Source organism: Staurois parvus, unplaced genomic scaffold (genome assembly GCF_062004578.1).
Source record: "Staurois parvus isolate SC_StPar_1 unplaced genomic scaffold, SC_StPar_1.0 ptg000068l, whole genome shotgun sequence".
In the NCBI taxonomy this organism is placed as follows: Eukaryota; Metazoa; Chordata; class Amphibia; order Anura; family Ranidae; genus Staurois; species Staurois parvus.
The window spans coordinates 9,348,472-9,366,324 of NW_028317864.1; the positions used below are offsets into that span (position 1 = coordinate 9,348,472).

The 17,853-nt window shown below is 40.6% G+C and overlaps 1 protein-coding gene across 1 annotated transcript in view; it reads left to right on the top strand.

The window, feature by feature from the left end:
• The window catches only part of ZER1 (zyg-11 related cell cycle regulator), a 76,564-nt gene extending 59,361 nt beyond the window's left edge, over nucleotides 1-17,203 (top strand). The window contains exons 10-16 of the mRNA XM_089669127.1: nucleotides 997-1,038; nucleotides 3,144-3,263; nucleotides 3,345-3,460; nucleotides 6,871-7,059; nucleotides 8,026-8,123; nucleotides 9,168-9,270; nucleotides 14,005-17,203. Of these exons, the coding sequence (XP_089525253.1) occupies nucleotides 997-1,038; nucleotides 3,144-3,263; nucleotides 3,345-3,460; nucleotides 6,871-7,059; nucleotides 8,026-8,123; nucleotides 9,168-9,270; nucleotides 14,005-14,062 (726 nt within the window). The 3' untranslated portion in view covers nucleotides 14,063-17,203. The remainder of the gene's footprint in view (nucleotides 1-996; nucleotides 1,039-3,143; nucleotides 3,264-3,344; nucleotides 3,461-6,870; nucleotides 7,060-8,025; nucleotides 8,124-9,167; nucleotides 9,271-14,004) is intronic.
• Nucleotides 17,204-17,853: the final 650 nt, after the last annotated feature.

The window sequence follows — 17,853 nt, forward strand, 5'->3', positions numbered from 1 at the left end:
ACCCCCTAAGACTACAGCTACAGACAGATTAGGTGGATTAAGGCAGTATTTTGTTCTGGATACATAGGGGCGTCCTTGAATAAGTTAGATAGATCAGAATGAAACAAGAAAGTGGTGAGTGATAATGGAAAATATTTCAATATTACTGATTCAGGTGATGCTAAACAGTATCCTTCTTCTCCAAAAAAAAGTTGAGATACAACCACTACTTAAAGGCCCTGTAATCTATTTTTTCATTAAATAGTTTGTTATTCTGCTTCCTTGTAAAGTCCTCCTTGAGCTCCTGAACCTCTTCTTTTCCCTTTTGCATAAGCAGTGCACATTAGTTGCAGCCATGTGCACTGTGTACACTACATATCCCATAATCAACCTAGTCCATCTGGGGTTGAGTAAGAGAGGGTGACTATGTCCCTGCATACATGTGAGCATGGAAAAAGAGTGTAGCCACCCTCCAACAGGAAGTCAGATCACCGCAGCAGAAAAAAAAAAATTTGGAGGAGGTTGAGCACAATATAATGAACTTTTTTGCGTTAAAGTGGAACTCACTGCTTCAATCTGCATTGACTATTTTGAATTCTTATACTACTAGCATTAGTAAATAGATAGAAAAGTATATTATATTTACTTGTTTAAAACAGTTTTTACATTTCTTCAGTTACTTCCTGGTTTGCATGCCTAGGCAAATGATGTCATATATCCCAGGAGTCTTCAGGGGGGAGGAGGAGTTTTCTCAGCTAAGCACACCCTCCTTTTTGTATGCCTGAGCTAAGGGCAGATGGATTCCAGAAAGTAATTGCTACATGAATCATCTGCCCTTGCTCAAGTGATTTCTCAGCAAAATAAAGCATGGAGACTTAGATGGATGGGTGGGTTTGCTTTTAATAATAATAATAATAATAATAATAATAATAATATATGTAATATTTAGTAGAAAGTCCTTTATAGGAAGTGAGCTTATTTCTTGTGTCTGACAAGTTCATGTTTTTGTCTCTACAGACTATGCTGAAGTTGATTCAGAAGAAGCTGCAAGACAAAACTGTGAGTGCCCATTTTGTGCATTAAATGATTGATTGTTTTTTTTCCTCCTTTTAATACAAAAAAATTTAGATTTGACAATTGAAAAGTAGAATGAGAAAATCAATATATTTGTAAATAGTGTTCATTGCTTGCTTGTCTTGTTCCATTGTGCCCTATGGCTGCTGTTAGTAAAGGGTACCTTACTTACTGTAGCATTCACAGAATGGACACAGAGTTCCTATAGGCCTCCTTTTTTTCTTTTTTTTTAAATTTATTTATTTTAGTACAACTTCAGTGATTTTGGGATAACATTACCTGAAAGGAGACGAAGTTACTGTTGTGCCACTGAGTTTTTTCACAGATTTGTAGCACAGCTACATTGGGTCTGGGATAGCAAATAGCATCAGTGGAATACGGTAAGGTCCTATTGCCAAACTGATTTTGTTTTCTCTGATTTAACACACCTTCAGTGATTCTAGGATAGCATTTGTGGAACAGAGGCAGGGTTACTGTTAGCCAGCTTATACAGTTGTGTTCAAAATAATAGCAGTGTGTTGAAAAAAGTGAACACGACACATTCTATTCCAAATCAAAACATGAAGAAAAATAGATCAAATTTGTGTTGTTCCTCTAAAAAAATTGAAGAAAAGTGAATATTAGACTGTTCAAAAAAATAGCAGTGTTTGTATTCTTCTTTACAAACTCAAACATTCACTATATAAACTGAAAAATGTTTGAAGATTTTGCTTTCCTTTGAATCACTTAATGAATATTTAGTTGTAGTCGCACTGTTTCTGAGAACTGCTGTACATCTGTGTTGCATGGAGTCAACCAACTTCTGGCACCTGTGATCAGGTATTCCAGCCCAGGATGATTGGACTACATTCCACAGTTCTTCTCTATTTCTTGGTTTTGCCTCAGAAACGGCATTTTTGATGTCACCCCACAAGTTTTCTATTGGATGAAGATCCGGGGATTGGGCTGGCCACTCCATAACGTCAATCTTGTTGGTCTGGAACCAAGATGTTGCACGTTTACTGGTGTGTTTGGGGTCGTTGTCTTGTTGGAGCACCCATTTCAAGGGCATTTCCTCTTCAGCATAAGGCAGCATGACCTCTTCAAGTATTCTGATGTATTCAAACTGATCCATGATCCCTGGTATGCGATAAATAGGCCCAACACCGTAGTATGAGAAACATCCCCATATCATGATGCTTGCACCACCATGCTTCACTGTCTTCACAGTGTACTGTGGCTTGAATTCAGTGTTTGGGGGTCGTCTGACAAACTGTCTCCGCCCACTAGACCCAAAAAGAACAATCTTACTTTCATCAGTCCACAAAATGTTGTGCCATTTCACTTTAGGTCAGTCATTGTGCTCTTTGGCAAATTGTAACCTCTTCAGCACATGTCTTTTTTTCAACAGTTGGACTTTGCGGGGGCTTCTTGCAGATAGCTTGGCTTCACATAGGCGTCTTCTAATTGTAACAGTACTCACAGGGAACTTTACACCTTCTTTGATCTTCCTGGAGCTGATTGTTGGCTGAGTCCGCGCCATTTTGGCTATTCTTCTATCCATTTGAATGATAGTTTTTTGCTTTCCTCTACGTCAGGTTTTGGTTGCCATTTTAAAGCATTTGCGATCATTTTAGCTGAGCAGCCGATCATTTTCTGCACTTCTTTATATGTTTCCCCTCTCCAATCAACTTTTTAATCAAGGTACGCTGTTCTTCTGAACAATGTCTGGAACAATCCATTTTCCTCAGAATTTCAGAGAGAAATGCACTGTAACCAGCATGTACAACATTTGCTGCCTTCCTTCCTTAAATAAGGGCAATAATTGCCACCTGTTTTTCAAAGAATGAATGACCTCACTAATAGAACTCCACACTGCTATTATTTTGAACACGCCCCTTTCAATGAGTGATTCAATGACACAGAATCAGCAGCATGCATGTCATGACTGTTGGGTCTGTTGGATTTCTATTACTCTACTACACCTGCTAGTAAATTATTTGCCATGTAGAAATATCATTTCTACCAAAAAGAGTGATCATGTTAGTGATGTCTGACTGCTATTATTTTGAACACAACTGTACATCATCTTCCCTCACCTTGCCCAACAGTGTGACCAAGTGATGGAATTTTCCTGGAGTGCGCTGTGGAACATCACCGATGAGACTCCAGATAACTGCGAGATGTTCCTCAACTACAGTGGCATGAAGCTGTTTCTAGACTGCCTGAGGGTAAGTCTGTCTTTTGGATTATTCCTGGCTTCATTTGTGTATTTTTAGGCTAGCCTTGAAATGTACAAATATCATCTACAGGAATTTCCAGAGAAGCAGGAACTTCATCGCAACATGTTGGGGCTTCTGGGAAATGTGGCAGAGGTGCGCGAACTGCGACCACAGCTGATGACATCACAGTTTATTACCGTTTTCAGGTGATTGTTAGGCCTTATATAGTTTTCAGTATAAATATTAAAAAATTGTTTGAAAGAGAGGTGTCCATGTAGCACCTAGCAACTCCAAAAAAAATGAGGTACCATTTTTCTTGCTATACCATCCAGCCATACCTGTGCATAGGGTTTGTGGTAAGCTATATGTGTCATTTCTCATGTCGCAATCTCTAGATAACTGTAAACATTCTGTTTAAAAATCAAATTCGTTACCTTCATCCCTTCTTTCTTCATTGTTTGGAATATTTTTTTCTATTAGTGGTTTCAGCCCGTAGAGAAAAAAATAATAGTTCAGCCAATTGAGAAATAAAGGATGATGTCATTGAATGTGGACACACTGTGGGCAAAGATCGATCTTACCTTCTAAAACCTGTTTTCCAGTCTGAGTTTTCATAGCTGCTCTCAAGGAATTGCTAGAGAACTGTAGCATGAGAGATGGGGCAATAAAGAGTTTACAATTAGATTGGATACTGTTAGATTGCATAGCAAGAAAGTCACTTTATATCCTATAGCCTCAAAGTATATGTAAGGCAGAGGTGCTAAAGGGGTAAGAAACACTCTAATACATATTATCTAATAACATTATGCTTTTAAGAGACTCCATACATGCAACTGTTGTGTTCCCTTTACAGTATGTGAAAATCAGGCTCATTTGTAAGCGTTTCTCCTCGGGAGCTCCTCATGTGTGGATAGAATATGGCTCAAAGCCACAGTGATGCTGGGTGAACTTTTACATCTAGTGTATATATACCAAGCTTTAACCACTTCAAGTCCGGACACTTTTACCCCCTTCCTGTCCAGGCCAGTTTTCAGCTTTCAGTGCTATTAAACTTTGAATGACAATTGCGCGGTCATGCAACACTGTACCCATGTGATTTTTTTTTTAGCAATTTTTGAGACCGATAAAACTATTTTGGTGGTATTTATACACCACTGGGATTTTTATTTTTTTGCTATATAAATGAAAAAGTCCAAACATTTTGAAAAAAGAAGTATTTTTCTTATACAATTTTGCAAATAAATAATCTTTCTTCATAAATCTTGGCCAAAATGTATTTAGCTATCTTTTTATAACCAAAAATTATAATTTTTCAAAATATTTTTTTTTACAATTTTTTTTTATTATTTATTTTTTATTTTTATTTTTTTAACATACCATCACCCTAGCAGTATAGTGTTACCATGGTGACACTATACTACTTGTGGGGGGTGATGAAGATTTTTTTTTTTCTTTTTTTACACTGATTGCTTTTACACTCATAAAGGCTGTAAAAACAATCATTTCTCCTTCTCTCTAGCTGCATTCTTGCAGTCATTGAGAAATACTGTGAGAGCTGTGATTGGTCACAGCTTGTCACATGGTACAAGGCTGTTTTGAATAGCCCTGTACCATGTGACCTCTGTGATCATTCACAAATTTCACAAGTAGTAAGCAATGATGTCAGGAAGTGACATCTTGTTTACTACTGTTCATGTGATCACTGATTGGCCAATCAGTGATCACATGAATCGGGACCTCACACCTCCGGACATAGCGGGCATCGGATCGCGGTCCCGTGTGGTCCTAGGGAGCTCGCACAGGCAGTGAAGGCGGGGGCCGTTTATAAACGGCGACCCGCTTTTGCACTCCTACCGTCCAGCCGTTTATGTACATGGACCGGACAGGAAGTGGGTAAACACGTTTTGTATGAGATTCCTGGTTGCAGTGTGCAAGGTATATTTGCATGTTGATCGCTAAAGAACATTGGTGTTTTGAAATGGTCACATGCATCTTAATTCTTCATACCCTTTAACCACTTGCCTACCGGGCACTTATACCCCCTTCCTGCTGAGGCCAATTTTCACCTTTCAGCGCTCTCACACTTTGAATGACAATTGCGCGGTCATGCAACACTGTACCCATATGAAATTTTTATAATTTTTTTCACACAAATAGAGCTCTTTTTTGGAGGTATTTAATCGCCACTCGGTGTTTTATTTTTTGCGCTGTAAACAAAAAAAAGCAAAAAAAAAAGTTTTTGTTTGTTTCCATTATAAAATTTTGCAAACACGTAATTTTTCTCCTTCACTGATGTGTGTTGATGAGGCTGCACTGATAGGCGGCACTGATGATGCTGCACTGATATGCAGCAATGATTGGCACTGATAGGTGGCACTAATGATGCTGCACTGATATGCAGCAATGATTGGCACTGATGGGTGGCACTGACTGGCGGCACTGCTGGGTACTGACTGGCGGCACTGGTGGATGGCACTGCTGGACACTGGTGGGTGGCACTGATGGGCACAGGTGGGTGGCAGTGCTTGGCACTGGTGGGTGGCACTGCTAGGCACAGGTGGGTGGCACTGGTGGGTGGCACTGCTGGGCACTGATCATCAGCGCCCTAATGATCAGTGGCGATCTGTTTTCTGACATTTGCCGGTAATCAGCAGTGCTTTCCTTACGCTGTGACAACGTGAGGAAAGTGCAGCCGGCAACCGGCAACTGCATTTACCCGGTGATCTGCTGTGTCATTGGACACAGCTGATTGCGTAGTAAAAGGCCGCTGTGATTGGCCTTTTACCACATCCTTAGGACACAGCGATCACGGAGATCGCTGGGTGTGTGCCGCTGGGGGCGCGCGTTCTGGGAGGACGTCATATGACGCCCTCCCAGAACTGGACAATCACGCTGTAGCCATCATTTGGCTATAGCCCAGTTGTCAAGTAATTAATATATATATATAAAAGATTTAAAACATATCTCAAAAGCAAAAACGTAATGTTTTCCAGTTTGCCAGTTCCTCTAACGTGGTGGCTTAATTTGTTTCCTATATTTTCACCTATGATTCTGCCAGTGACACCTTTCCAGTCCTGGAATGAGAACACTCACTCACACTACTGTATAAGAACAACATAAACAAGAACGTACTACAGGACTCCTCTGCCCCTCTCCTCTTCTCCCTAAAATAGGGGGTAGGGACACTGTAGTACTTAGAGGTAACTGAAAACAATGTAACTGACAACAGCATAGACCGAGAACACAGGAATTCATCAGCACTTAGGGTTTCTGACAAGAAATAATCAAACAAAATCTAACAAAATACTTTCAGTGGTATACGATAGACCAAAAAGATCAGAGAGGTTCATTGTTCAGGTTTACATACCCTGTTTCTTGTATGTCTTGAGGACCCTGTTGGTGGGATATCTGTGCGGGTTCTTGGGCCTGTACACCTGCCCTGCTTCATCATATTATATCTTTCATTTCTTAAGCAGAAAAGGAAAGCTAAAAAGTGGTTACTGTGGGCAGCTGCCACAGTATCCAGTTCCTCCAAAATAGTTCCCAGTTCGTCTAAAACAGCCTTCGTTTGTTAAACATTATACCATTTTTACACTTGTGCCCTTGTACTTACCAGCAACCTCCTGGACAGCAAAGCAGATGGGATTGAAGTGTCGTATAATGCCTGCGGGGTGCTTTCACACATCATGTTTGACGGCCCAGAAGCCTGGTTCATTTTGGAGCCATCGCGACAAGAGGTTGAGGAACGCATGTGGAGAGCTATCCAGAGCTGGGATATTAGCTCCAGAAGAAATATTAACTACCGGTCAGAAGATACTTATACATACTCTTTTCTATGACTCCTCCTCTTTATAAACTTGAGTACTCTTCCTGCTAGATAATGGACTAGTCAAAGTCTGAAACAAAGACATAAGTGTATATTAATAAGTCAAATGTCAGTTTCTTCCACAAACTACACTTTTTTTAGTGCAGGTTTGAACCTGAGTGATATCAAACACTACAGGTAGTTTTTATTTTATGTCCTTCTGTATATTTATAAAAGGACAGCTGTAAGGAATGGAAGAGACGGGGTATAGATGGCAATATGAGACAGGGAGTTGGGATGCTGTTTTGGCCCCTCATTTACTGCAGTGAATGTGCCTTTTTTTTTTTTTTTTTTTGTGGAACTAGTTTATTCTTAGAACAGGGAGACTACTTCAAGTAAGTTTTATGGTGCAAAGTTACTGATGCCTAGAGCTAGTGTGCATAGCGTAGCCTTAAAAAGCCTCTAACCCTTAAAGTGAATCTATGGCCATTTTCTACACCGCTTTAAAACTTCCCCTCAGTGACCTCCTGTAGCTGCAGGCACTGTGGAGCAATGCAATGTTAAAATTCACAGCAGAAGCACTGAAATATTTTAAGTAGTTCTCCCAGCAATTCAGCTGACCTTGCTCTCCCCAGCCAGAAATCCTGCTGCAGGGGAAGATGAGCCGCTGATTCACTACTGCAATCTTCACCTTGTGCAATCAGAGAACACTTTGCATTCATTCAGAAAATACAAAGCTTTCTCTGAATGGCACCCGTGCCGAGCTGCCAACCTTCTGTGTTCACAAACAGCAGGGCAGCTGCTCTGTGTGGGACCTGGAAGCAAGTGGCGATCACGGGAGTAGCTTCCAGGGCGGGTCGGCCAGGTATGGCATATACATAGTTACATTAGACCAAGATAGAGACCAATACATATAGGGGTAAAAAAAAGCGTAAATGAAACCGGTGCTCTCTGTATTCTTAACAGGTCATTTGAGCCAATTCTTCGTCTTCTGCCCCAGAACGTTTCAACTGTCAGCCAACACTGGGCAACATGGGCTTTGTACAACCTTGTATCTGTATATCGTAAGTATAACTGCTCCCTTTTTCTGTCAGTACTGTGGGGATGTGTACCAGTATGTAATAGATACATAACATGCTAGTACTTCTTGGTTTGTGTGTGAATGAAATACCACTTTTCTGTTCTGAACCAATGGAGTGGTGGAGGAGTGAAGGTACAGCAAGTATTTGTTGCTTTGCCCTACTTGGGCAAAGTGAAGGTCCGTTTTAAAAATGTTTATTTAAAAATGCAATAAAATTAACCCAAAACTTTTACTTTTTTTTTTTTTTTTTTTTTTAACGGGGGATAAATTATAACCTGGTATATCATGAGGAAGTGACTTACTACTTCTCCTTCCAAGTGACAGGGCTGGTGCTTGGTAAGCAGGAATAAAAGTGAGGGCTAAAAAATTAGCTGCTGTACACCGAAAGGAACCAATAACCTCCAAAAACCAATAATAATAACAAAGGTGCAGCGCTAAAAACTCAATGAATAATGTATGATATACTAAAGTGCAAATGCTTATAATCTGAGATGTCACTCTGTCAAATGCAGTATGTCAAAATTATTATATGGCCATATTGGACATAAATGTTTTAAATCCTTGTTATTATTATAGGGCTGGTGCTTGGCCATTGGCTGCTCAGGCACCCAGCACTGTCACTTTAGGTCAGGGAAAGTCAAACATTTTTTCCTCTTTCATCTGCAGGCATACCAATTACAGAAGAAATAGACAGCTGTAGGTGCTGGCAGAAAGTGAATCTAGGTATATAAAGACTTGTGTTGACAGGTTTTGCAGTCCCATAAAAGTCTATGGAATAGCAAAGCCTATATGAAGCAGGTCAGGTGCACCTGTCAATTAATTCTGAATGATCTATTGAGTCTCAAACTGATGCTATTGACACAGGACCTAATGTTTTCCAATGTCAGGTTCACCTTAACAGTTTTAGCGTTGTGCATTTAACTGTAAATGACATGTTCCACCATATTAAAGATTATGTTGGATTTTTGCAATATTTTTTTTTTAACCCCTCTTTGCTGAAAATATTTTTCTTTACCTTCTAATTTAGCAGACAAATACTGCCCTCTTCTAATCAAAGAAGGTGGACTCCCACTGCTGGTAGATGTGGTCAACATGCCAACTACACGCCAAGAAACAAAGGATATGGCTAGGTAATATAAAGCACAACTTTTGTGTGAATGTGTGATGACAGTTGCAGCAGCAGCTTTCTGATCAATGGTGGTATTGAATCATTGTGTCTCTTCAGTTGTCCCCTTCTCCAGAACCGAAGGTAATAAGTGGGAGCAGTAAATGTTTGTGTTTTGCTACCATTTTCATTGCTGCATTCAGATCATTGTAGTTGGTCATTGCTGAGAAGTCATAAACTACCTCTGTTTACCTAACAAAGGGATCCTGCAAGGTGTTAAAGCTGAAGTTTGATTGGCTTATATTTTCCCTGATTCCTCCTTCCTCTGTTCATCAATATTTTTAAATGAAAACTTTCAGTTTTCATTTCAGATCTTATTTTAGACTTGGTGACATCATCACTAGGTCTTCATTCTTCTCTATGCAATACAGACAAATCATGGCTGGTGGAAGGAATTGGCAGCATGCTGTGTACATAGCTGCTGTACATAGCGTCTTAGAAACATCACAGCCCCTGCCTTGGTACTCCTCTCAGGTGTATATAGGAAATACCTTTTCTGCATCACCCACAGGTAAGCGGAAAAGGTTCTTTGATAACCAAATTACACTTTTTTGTGTGTGTGTGTCCAGCCAGCTTTGCCAACAGCCACGAATAGCTGCGGGCGCTGACAAGCTTCGTGGCTGCTGGTTTTCAGATGTATTTTACTTGTGGCTAGAGCTTCTATTTCCTGCTGTCAGTGCGTGTGCATTAGAACCCCTTAGACTTCTATGGGGCCAGGAAACTGATCACCATAGACGTCTATAGGCTTGTTCTTTGCACGTGTAGAAAGTAGGACCCAAACCCAGTATTTAGTGATAGTGCTGCTGATCTCCTCTAACCTGCGGCAGTCTTTGCAAATCATGGCAATCAGCAATTCCATCACTAATAATTTATTTGCACCTCTCTTTAGTAGATCATGTGGCACCACAATTATGTTGTTCGTGAAGGAAGACTAATTTCCAATATGTGGAAAGATTGCTGCATATTAGAGGTGATCAGCAGCATTGTCACGAAATGCTGGGTCTGCTCTGGAGGTAGTGTAGAGTCTTTGGATAATTCAAAATGGTGCCAATACCTGGCGTATGTGCAGTTGCAGCAGGTAGGTAATAACATGTCTCTACTAAACATGCGTAGTAACATCAGCAGCAGATGAATCTGTGTTGCAATGGGACATGACCTAATTTCTGGCCCCATCAGCACACACACCCTCCTACCCCAACTTCTGCTGTGGCTTGCACTTGCACAGTAATCTTAAGCCTGACACCTTTTTAGACTTTTATTGTTTAAGAATATTATGGGGGAGTTATAAATGTAAGGAAATACTTTCAAAGCAGTAGACAGTTTTACCAGTGCAATTTGGGATTTCTCATCACCTTCAGTCCATGTGCAATGGTCATTTGATAGGGGGGGTATTTTAATGGGGAGACTGCAATAAAAAATTGAGGTGGGGGGGGAGGGTTAAATTTTTAAAGTGGTTCTAAAAGCTGGACATTTTTTTCCTTAATGCATTCTCTGCGTTAAGGTAAAACATGTCCTATTACTTGTATCGCCCCCTCACCCCCCCTGTATACTTGCCTGAGCCCAATCTTGATTCAGTGCTGTGCTGTCTGCAGCAGCTGTCTCCTCTCTCCCTGCTCACAAAGGCAACAGTGGGAGCCATTTACACCCGGTTGCTGTCAGTCGAATCCTGTGAGCAGAGTGCAGGGGTGGGTCTAAGCCGTCTTGTGTGTGTGTGTGTGTGTGTGTGTGTGTGTGTCAATAGACGCACAAAACCCAGTATGGGAGAAAGCCCACAGATGCGCCTCCATAGGAGAAACGTCTTTCTATGATGGTGAACCGAGAAGAGGAGGAACCAACTGCACCAGCGGGGGACCCCAGAAGAGAAAGTTCGGGGCTGATCTGTGCAATACTATTGCACAGAGCAGGTAAGCATAACTTGTTTATTACATGAAAATAGGGTGTGCAGCGCTATATAAATAAAACACACTGTCTAAAGTATGACAAAATGGAAAGATTCCATAAACTGGATGTTAAACAGTCCAAGGTAATATAATATCAGTCCAAAAAGGTATATTCCAGTGATGGAGTATAAATGACTTCAATCCAAATGGGTATATTCCAGCATCCTAACATGAAGGTGTAGAAAAATTGCCCACTCACCGGAAGTGCAATTTAATGTGCACATAGAAATTCCATGAAGCCGGAGGTCCCATGAAGGTATAGCCTGATGATAAAGGTGCCCTCTGGTGGTGGATAGGGTGACGGCTGCCAGAGAAGTTGATCTGGACCAATTTCCCAAATTGTCCTGCCTGGGTGCACTCCTAGAATGCTGGGCTGAGATGTGGAGGCTCAGTGCCAGGTAGTAGAGATGAGAACGCTCATAGTGTAGTATTATAAAAAGTATTTATTGAGTATATATCATTAAGATAAAACGTACAGGGTTGGAGTACCTATACAGGTATAGTGTAAATGAGCTCTTTAAATACACTGACCAGTGAATATAAATGATGGCCACCGGACCTCCTGATCCGGTGGCGTAACGTCAAGGCGTGCAGAGGCTCCTCCTAGACGCGCTTCGTGTAATAACACGTCTCCTGTAGGGGTGATGCCATGCATGCCTGACATCTCCTTACTGCTATTTATAACCTAAAATTGCGCCAAAAAGTGTCCTGGCGCCGTTCTGCCGTTTTTCGGCCTATTGCGCATGCGCGGGTGCCATTTTGCCGGCTATTTGGCCTCATGCGCATGCGCGGGCGCCATGTTATCAGTGATATTGTGAACATCTAAAAATGGTCGGCGAGCGGTACACTGCACACTGCGCCAATTCCGCTGATTATTGGTCTACCTGGAGGATGTATGGGGTCTTTGTGTACTTTAGGGAGGTAGTAACGACCCAATTTTGGCGAAAGGGACGCATACTAGATAGATGTCTACATGATTCATTTAGTGTTTTTTAACCATGCGATCATAACAATACTTGTTTAAGTCATTATGACTACATGATTTTTTCAGTATTTTTTTAGTATTTAAATATTTGATTATGGTAATATCCATTCACTATTATTATGTGCTATATATATATTTTTTATATGATTTTTGATATGATTTTTTATATGATCCATTGAGTATTATAGCCATATCGATTTAATATATTATTATTATTATTACTAGGGGTATATGGATATATTTTTTAGACAATATGCTAAGTATCTACTGATCATCACCAGGATATAGTCTTTCCATTCACATATCTGTCTATTTATGTGTGGGGAGACTTTATGCCTGCTAATTGCTCGGGTTCATCTCAGATCCCCAATAAAATGGCGACCACCTTTTTAATTAAAGCATAAGCTTCCCCCTTTTTATATGCACATTCCTATATGCATATTTTTTCATACTTTCATATTTTTATATTGGTACACCGTCTAGGGGTTTGTATCCATCACTACAGTGATCCTGTCATTGTCCATTTGCTAGGTGTGATATATACTGGCCATCAGCTCAGTATGATACCACTTAGACTGTTCTTTAGCTTTAGCTGCGATCGTTCGGCTCGCGCATGCGCAGTTGAACGTCGGCAGCAGGCTTTCAAACCAATAAAATGGCCGCCGGAACTCGCGCGCATGCGCAGTGTACCGCGCGCCGACCATTTTTAGATGTTCACAATATCACCGATAACATGGCGCCCGCGCATGCGCATGAGGCCAAATAGCCGGCAAAATGGCACCCGTGCATGCGCAATAGGCCGAAAAACGGCAGAACGGCGCAATTTTAGGTTATAAATAGCAGTAAGGAGACGTCAGGCATGCATGGCATCACCCCTACAGGAGACGTGTTATTACACGAAGCGCGTCTAGGAGGAGCCTCTGCACGCCTTGACGTTACGCCACCGGATCAGGAGGTCCGGTGGCCATCATTTATATTCACTGGTCAGTGTATTTAAAGAGCTCATTTACACTATACCTGTATAGGTACTCTAACCCTGTACGTTTTATCTTAATGATATATACTCAATAAATACTTTTTATAATACTACACTATGAGCGTTCTCATCTCTACTACCTGGCACTGAGCCTCCACATCTCAGCCCAGCATTCTAGGAGTCCACCCAGGCAGGACAATTTGGGAAATTGGTCCAGATCAACTTCTCTGGCAGCCGTCACCCTATCCACCACCAGAGGGCACCTTTATCATCAGGCTATACCTTCATGGGACCTCCGGCTTCATGGAATTTCTATGTGCACATTAAATTGCACTTCCGGTGAGTGGGCAATTTTTCTACACCTTCATGTTAGGATGCTGGAATATACCCATTTGGATTGAAGTCATTTATACTCCATCACTGGAATATACCTTTTTGGACTGATATTATATTACCTTGGACTGTTTAACATCCAGTTTATGGAATGTTTCCATTTTGTCATACTTTAGACAGTGTGTTTTATTTATATAGCGCTGCACACCCTATTTTCATGTCATATTCTTAGAAAGGCTGTGTGGTTCCTTTTTGTGCATCAGCAGCTTTTTATTGGTGCGCTCGCTAAACTCACACATTTATAACTTGTTTATTATTTTAATTAAAAAAAAAAAAAAAAGCTTTACAAACGCTTTAATCTCTACTTGTGAAAGACCAAGCTTTTAGTATATGGCAAATGCTTGGTGCAGTATGCAGATTAAGTTATTTATGTTCCCTTTGTTTTTTTTAATCTTGTTTTCTCAGGAAAGTGCTTCAGCATTGTGGTAATTATAATGAAGAGAGCATGGACACGTTACTATAAAAGGGAGACAGCAAGTGGCGGTCTCTACCCGTACTTCAGACCTCTCTACAGAAAAGCCCGGTGTCCAGTTTACACCACAGGCAGCCATATGTGGCTTCATTTGCACAGGAAAATATAAAATATTGTTATCCGTGATTTATTACTGTTTTTTTTTTTTCTTTTTCTTTTCTTTTTCTTTTTTTTCTTGATTTCACATATATTTGGATGTGATTTCCATGAGAGAACACAGTAGCAACAAAGGAAACAAGAAATGTATGTCTGTTCCAGTGATTACCTTTGGATCTTGTGACTCTTTGGAACCTGCTAAGCCATTGCCATGGCTCTAACAGAACAATATGGCGTCCAAATGTTTGCTTTCCTGTTCTTACTGATGGAGACTGCTGGGAATCTCGAAAGCAGTTGCGTGGAGAAATTCAAATATATGTGCATATTTAAAGTACATTCTTACTAGTAGTTTTCCCCCAGCATTTAATGTGGATTTTTTTTAATCAGCGTAAAGATTGCCGGCTTTGAGAACTGCGGAAGGAGATCCATGAGTTGCACAAACTAGCTGATCACACTACAGTGCCCTCTGATGGCCAAAAACTGCTTTGCTATGTCTTTTCTAAAGACTGATCCCCTAAAAGTGAGGACATTTTATGAAAAAGCAATGAGTTCATTACATTTTCATAAGTTAAGGAAGATTAAAAATATGTTAATGGAAATCAACTAATGGATGGGTCAACCTGATCATTCAGTTTATTTATTCAGGTGCTAGACAAAAGTTTTTACTTTTGTGAGACAGATGTGGAAAAATCCATATGTAGTGGGTAAACACAAAGTCACCTTAAAGTTTGTATATGTTTTCAGCATTCAGCAGGGACAGAGTTCAACTGGAAACATAAGGCATGATCCTGCAATAATAAAGGACTCGGATGAACAAGATGGATTCCATGATTTCTCACCCACAAAAATAAAAGAAAAGATAATTTTTAGACTGTCACCATAGTTTCCATATAGTTCTTTTTGGTTGGACATTTGCTCGAAGATGATATTGCATAAGCTTGGAATTATGATTTGCATTTGTCCTTTCGGTGTGTGTTTTTTTTTTTTGTTTGTTTTTTTTTTTTATTTTATTTTGTGTCTTGTCCTGTTTGTTCTGTAGCCAAGACATCTTTATTGTCTCATATGTATATTAGAAGACTTCAGTTAATTATGTTTTCCTTCCTTATTTTGTAGTGATTGTAAGAGGAGCGCCAACTTAGTATAATTAGCAGAGGAATAAAAGAAATGGACACCCTAATCTTCAAATATAACCTAGGATACGCGAGCTAATACCACAAAGATTTAAAGGTTAAGTCTACACAAAATTGATATTTATTTCAGAGTTAGGTGGACTGGTGCTTTGATTTGATTTTCATAAATTTCTTGATTACAGCAGGGAGGTTTTTATTGGCTGTAGGTCAAGTGAGAAAGCCTTAGCCCATAATGAATTCAGCAATGGAGTGTAGCTTTGCGCAACCTAAAGGGGATTGCTAGGCAGGGGTAAAGCATAGAAAGCAAGGAGGTTGAGATTGCACCTGCAGAACAGTATAAAAATTTGGGTGGCAAATTTGAGCTTCACACATCCAAAAAAATGTCAGTTTTGGATGGATAAAGACCTCTCCACCCTTATCCAGACCTCTACTTTGCTTACTAGATTATTTTAAGGTCATTGTGCCAAACCAACCTGCTTTCATGAATTGTATTTGAATATAAAATGATGACCTTTAGGTTGATTAGTCTTGCAGTGCTTAAGTGGCCCCATCACCTAAACATAGTGGGCAGCAGCCATATTGTGTGCTGGGCCTTTAGATTTGAGAATGCGATCTGTTGGTTGGCTATGAGCAGGTAGGGTCATTAAGGCACATAGCGCCTTTTGAGACAATATGGATTCCTCTCCCCTTTGTTCAGGCAACAGGTGCACTTTATTCCGAATATTAACTTTAAAGCGGAGCTCCACCCAAAAGGGGACGTTCCGCTTTAAGGACTGCTCCCCATTAAGGATTGGCACCTTTGGGGGGCGGGGGGGAGCGGGTATCCGAATTTGACAGGTTCCCGCTCCCATTTCCGGTCCGATCGCATAGGCGATTGGAAACGGAAGGTGTCCTCCCTCCCTCCCTGTAGTCTTTTGGGACACGTGACAGGTCCCAGAAGACTACAGGACCATTCATGAAGCGCAGTGCTATTCGCACATGCACAGTGGGTACCCGGCTGTGAAGCCGCAAGCCGGCCTCCTGGAATACATGATGGCTGGTGAAACGGGCTGCGGGGAACACACCATGGGACCGAGGGACAGATAAGTGGCTGTTTTTTAAAAGTCAGCAACTACAGTTTTTGTAGCTGCTGACTTTTATTTTTTGACAGGGTGAGTGGAACTCTGCTCTAAGATTGTATTGAGCACCAAAGAAAACCCTTCTGCACAACTTTGAAAATTAGATGTTGGAGTATTGTCTTCTGTCCTAAGCAATATAACATTCTTTTATTAGTAACACGTATGTATGTATATTGAGTATTTTTTTTTTTTATTTGGACACCTTATTCTTTCTTGCTTTCGTTCCATTTTTATTTTTAAATTTTTTTGCTTGTTCTCAAGTGTTCCTTAGAGAGTCTACACTTGTGTCTTCCCAATAAGGACTGGCAATAGCAAATCCAGTTAACCAGGGACTTCTGGGAAATGCGTTCACCTCACTTTTGTGCCTGAGGTAGAATCTAATGCCAGGTGGTGGAGTGGAGCCATCACAAATAGCCAGTATCATACAAACTCTCATATGTAGTGGTATATCAGCATCCAAGGTATTGCAAACAGGACATTGACTGCTCCCCAATTCCTTTAGACTCACCTTCAATGTGATAAATCTTCCACAATTCCTTCTCCTTTAGCACCACTCAGTGAGAGCATTCATTAATTGATTCACTGTACCCATCAGACCATCACAAGGACTTTCACTGCCTATATGAATTATTCTCAGCTCATTGGAATGGGTGTTGTATCTGGATTTGCGTCTTCACACAGGAGGCAGGGTGAATGGGCTGTATTAATGGCTCTGTACATCTGTGCATTGTGTTTTGTAAAAGCTTCATCTTATGACCCAAAACAATAAATTCCCATGTACAAGTGAACAGTCCTGTTTTTTTCTACTCATTCATTATTGCGCTAAAATCTGAAAACACATGTAATGGGGAACTGGAAGTAAAGCTTATAACCATCACTCCTTTTTTTTTTTTCCTGCATCAAAAAGTGACACCTAAAATTTGGGCAGAACAGGTTTTTTTTTTATTTTAAAGATCATTCCAAATATCTAAACTACACTGCTCAAAAAAAATTAAAGGGACACTTTTTAATCAGAGTATAGCATCAAGTCAATTAAACTCCTGGGATATTGAGCTGGTCAGTTAAGTAGCAGAGGGGGTTGTTTCAGTTTCAGATGCTTTGGTGCTAATGAAATTAACAGGTGTACTAGATGGGCAACAATGAGATGACCCCCAAAACAGGAATAGTTTTTCAGGTGGAGGCCACTGTCATCTTTTTTCCATTCTCATCTTTTCTGACTGTTTTTCACTAGTTTTGTATTTGGCTAGGGTCAGTGTCACTACTGGTATCATGAGGCGATACCTGGACCCTACAGAGGTTGCATAGGCAGTCCAACTCCTCCAAGATGGCACATCAATACGAGACAAGCAGTTACTCTAGGAGAGCTGGACAGGGCTGTAGAAGATCATTAAACCATTAGCAGGACCAGAATCTGCTCCTTTGTGCAAGGAGGAACAGG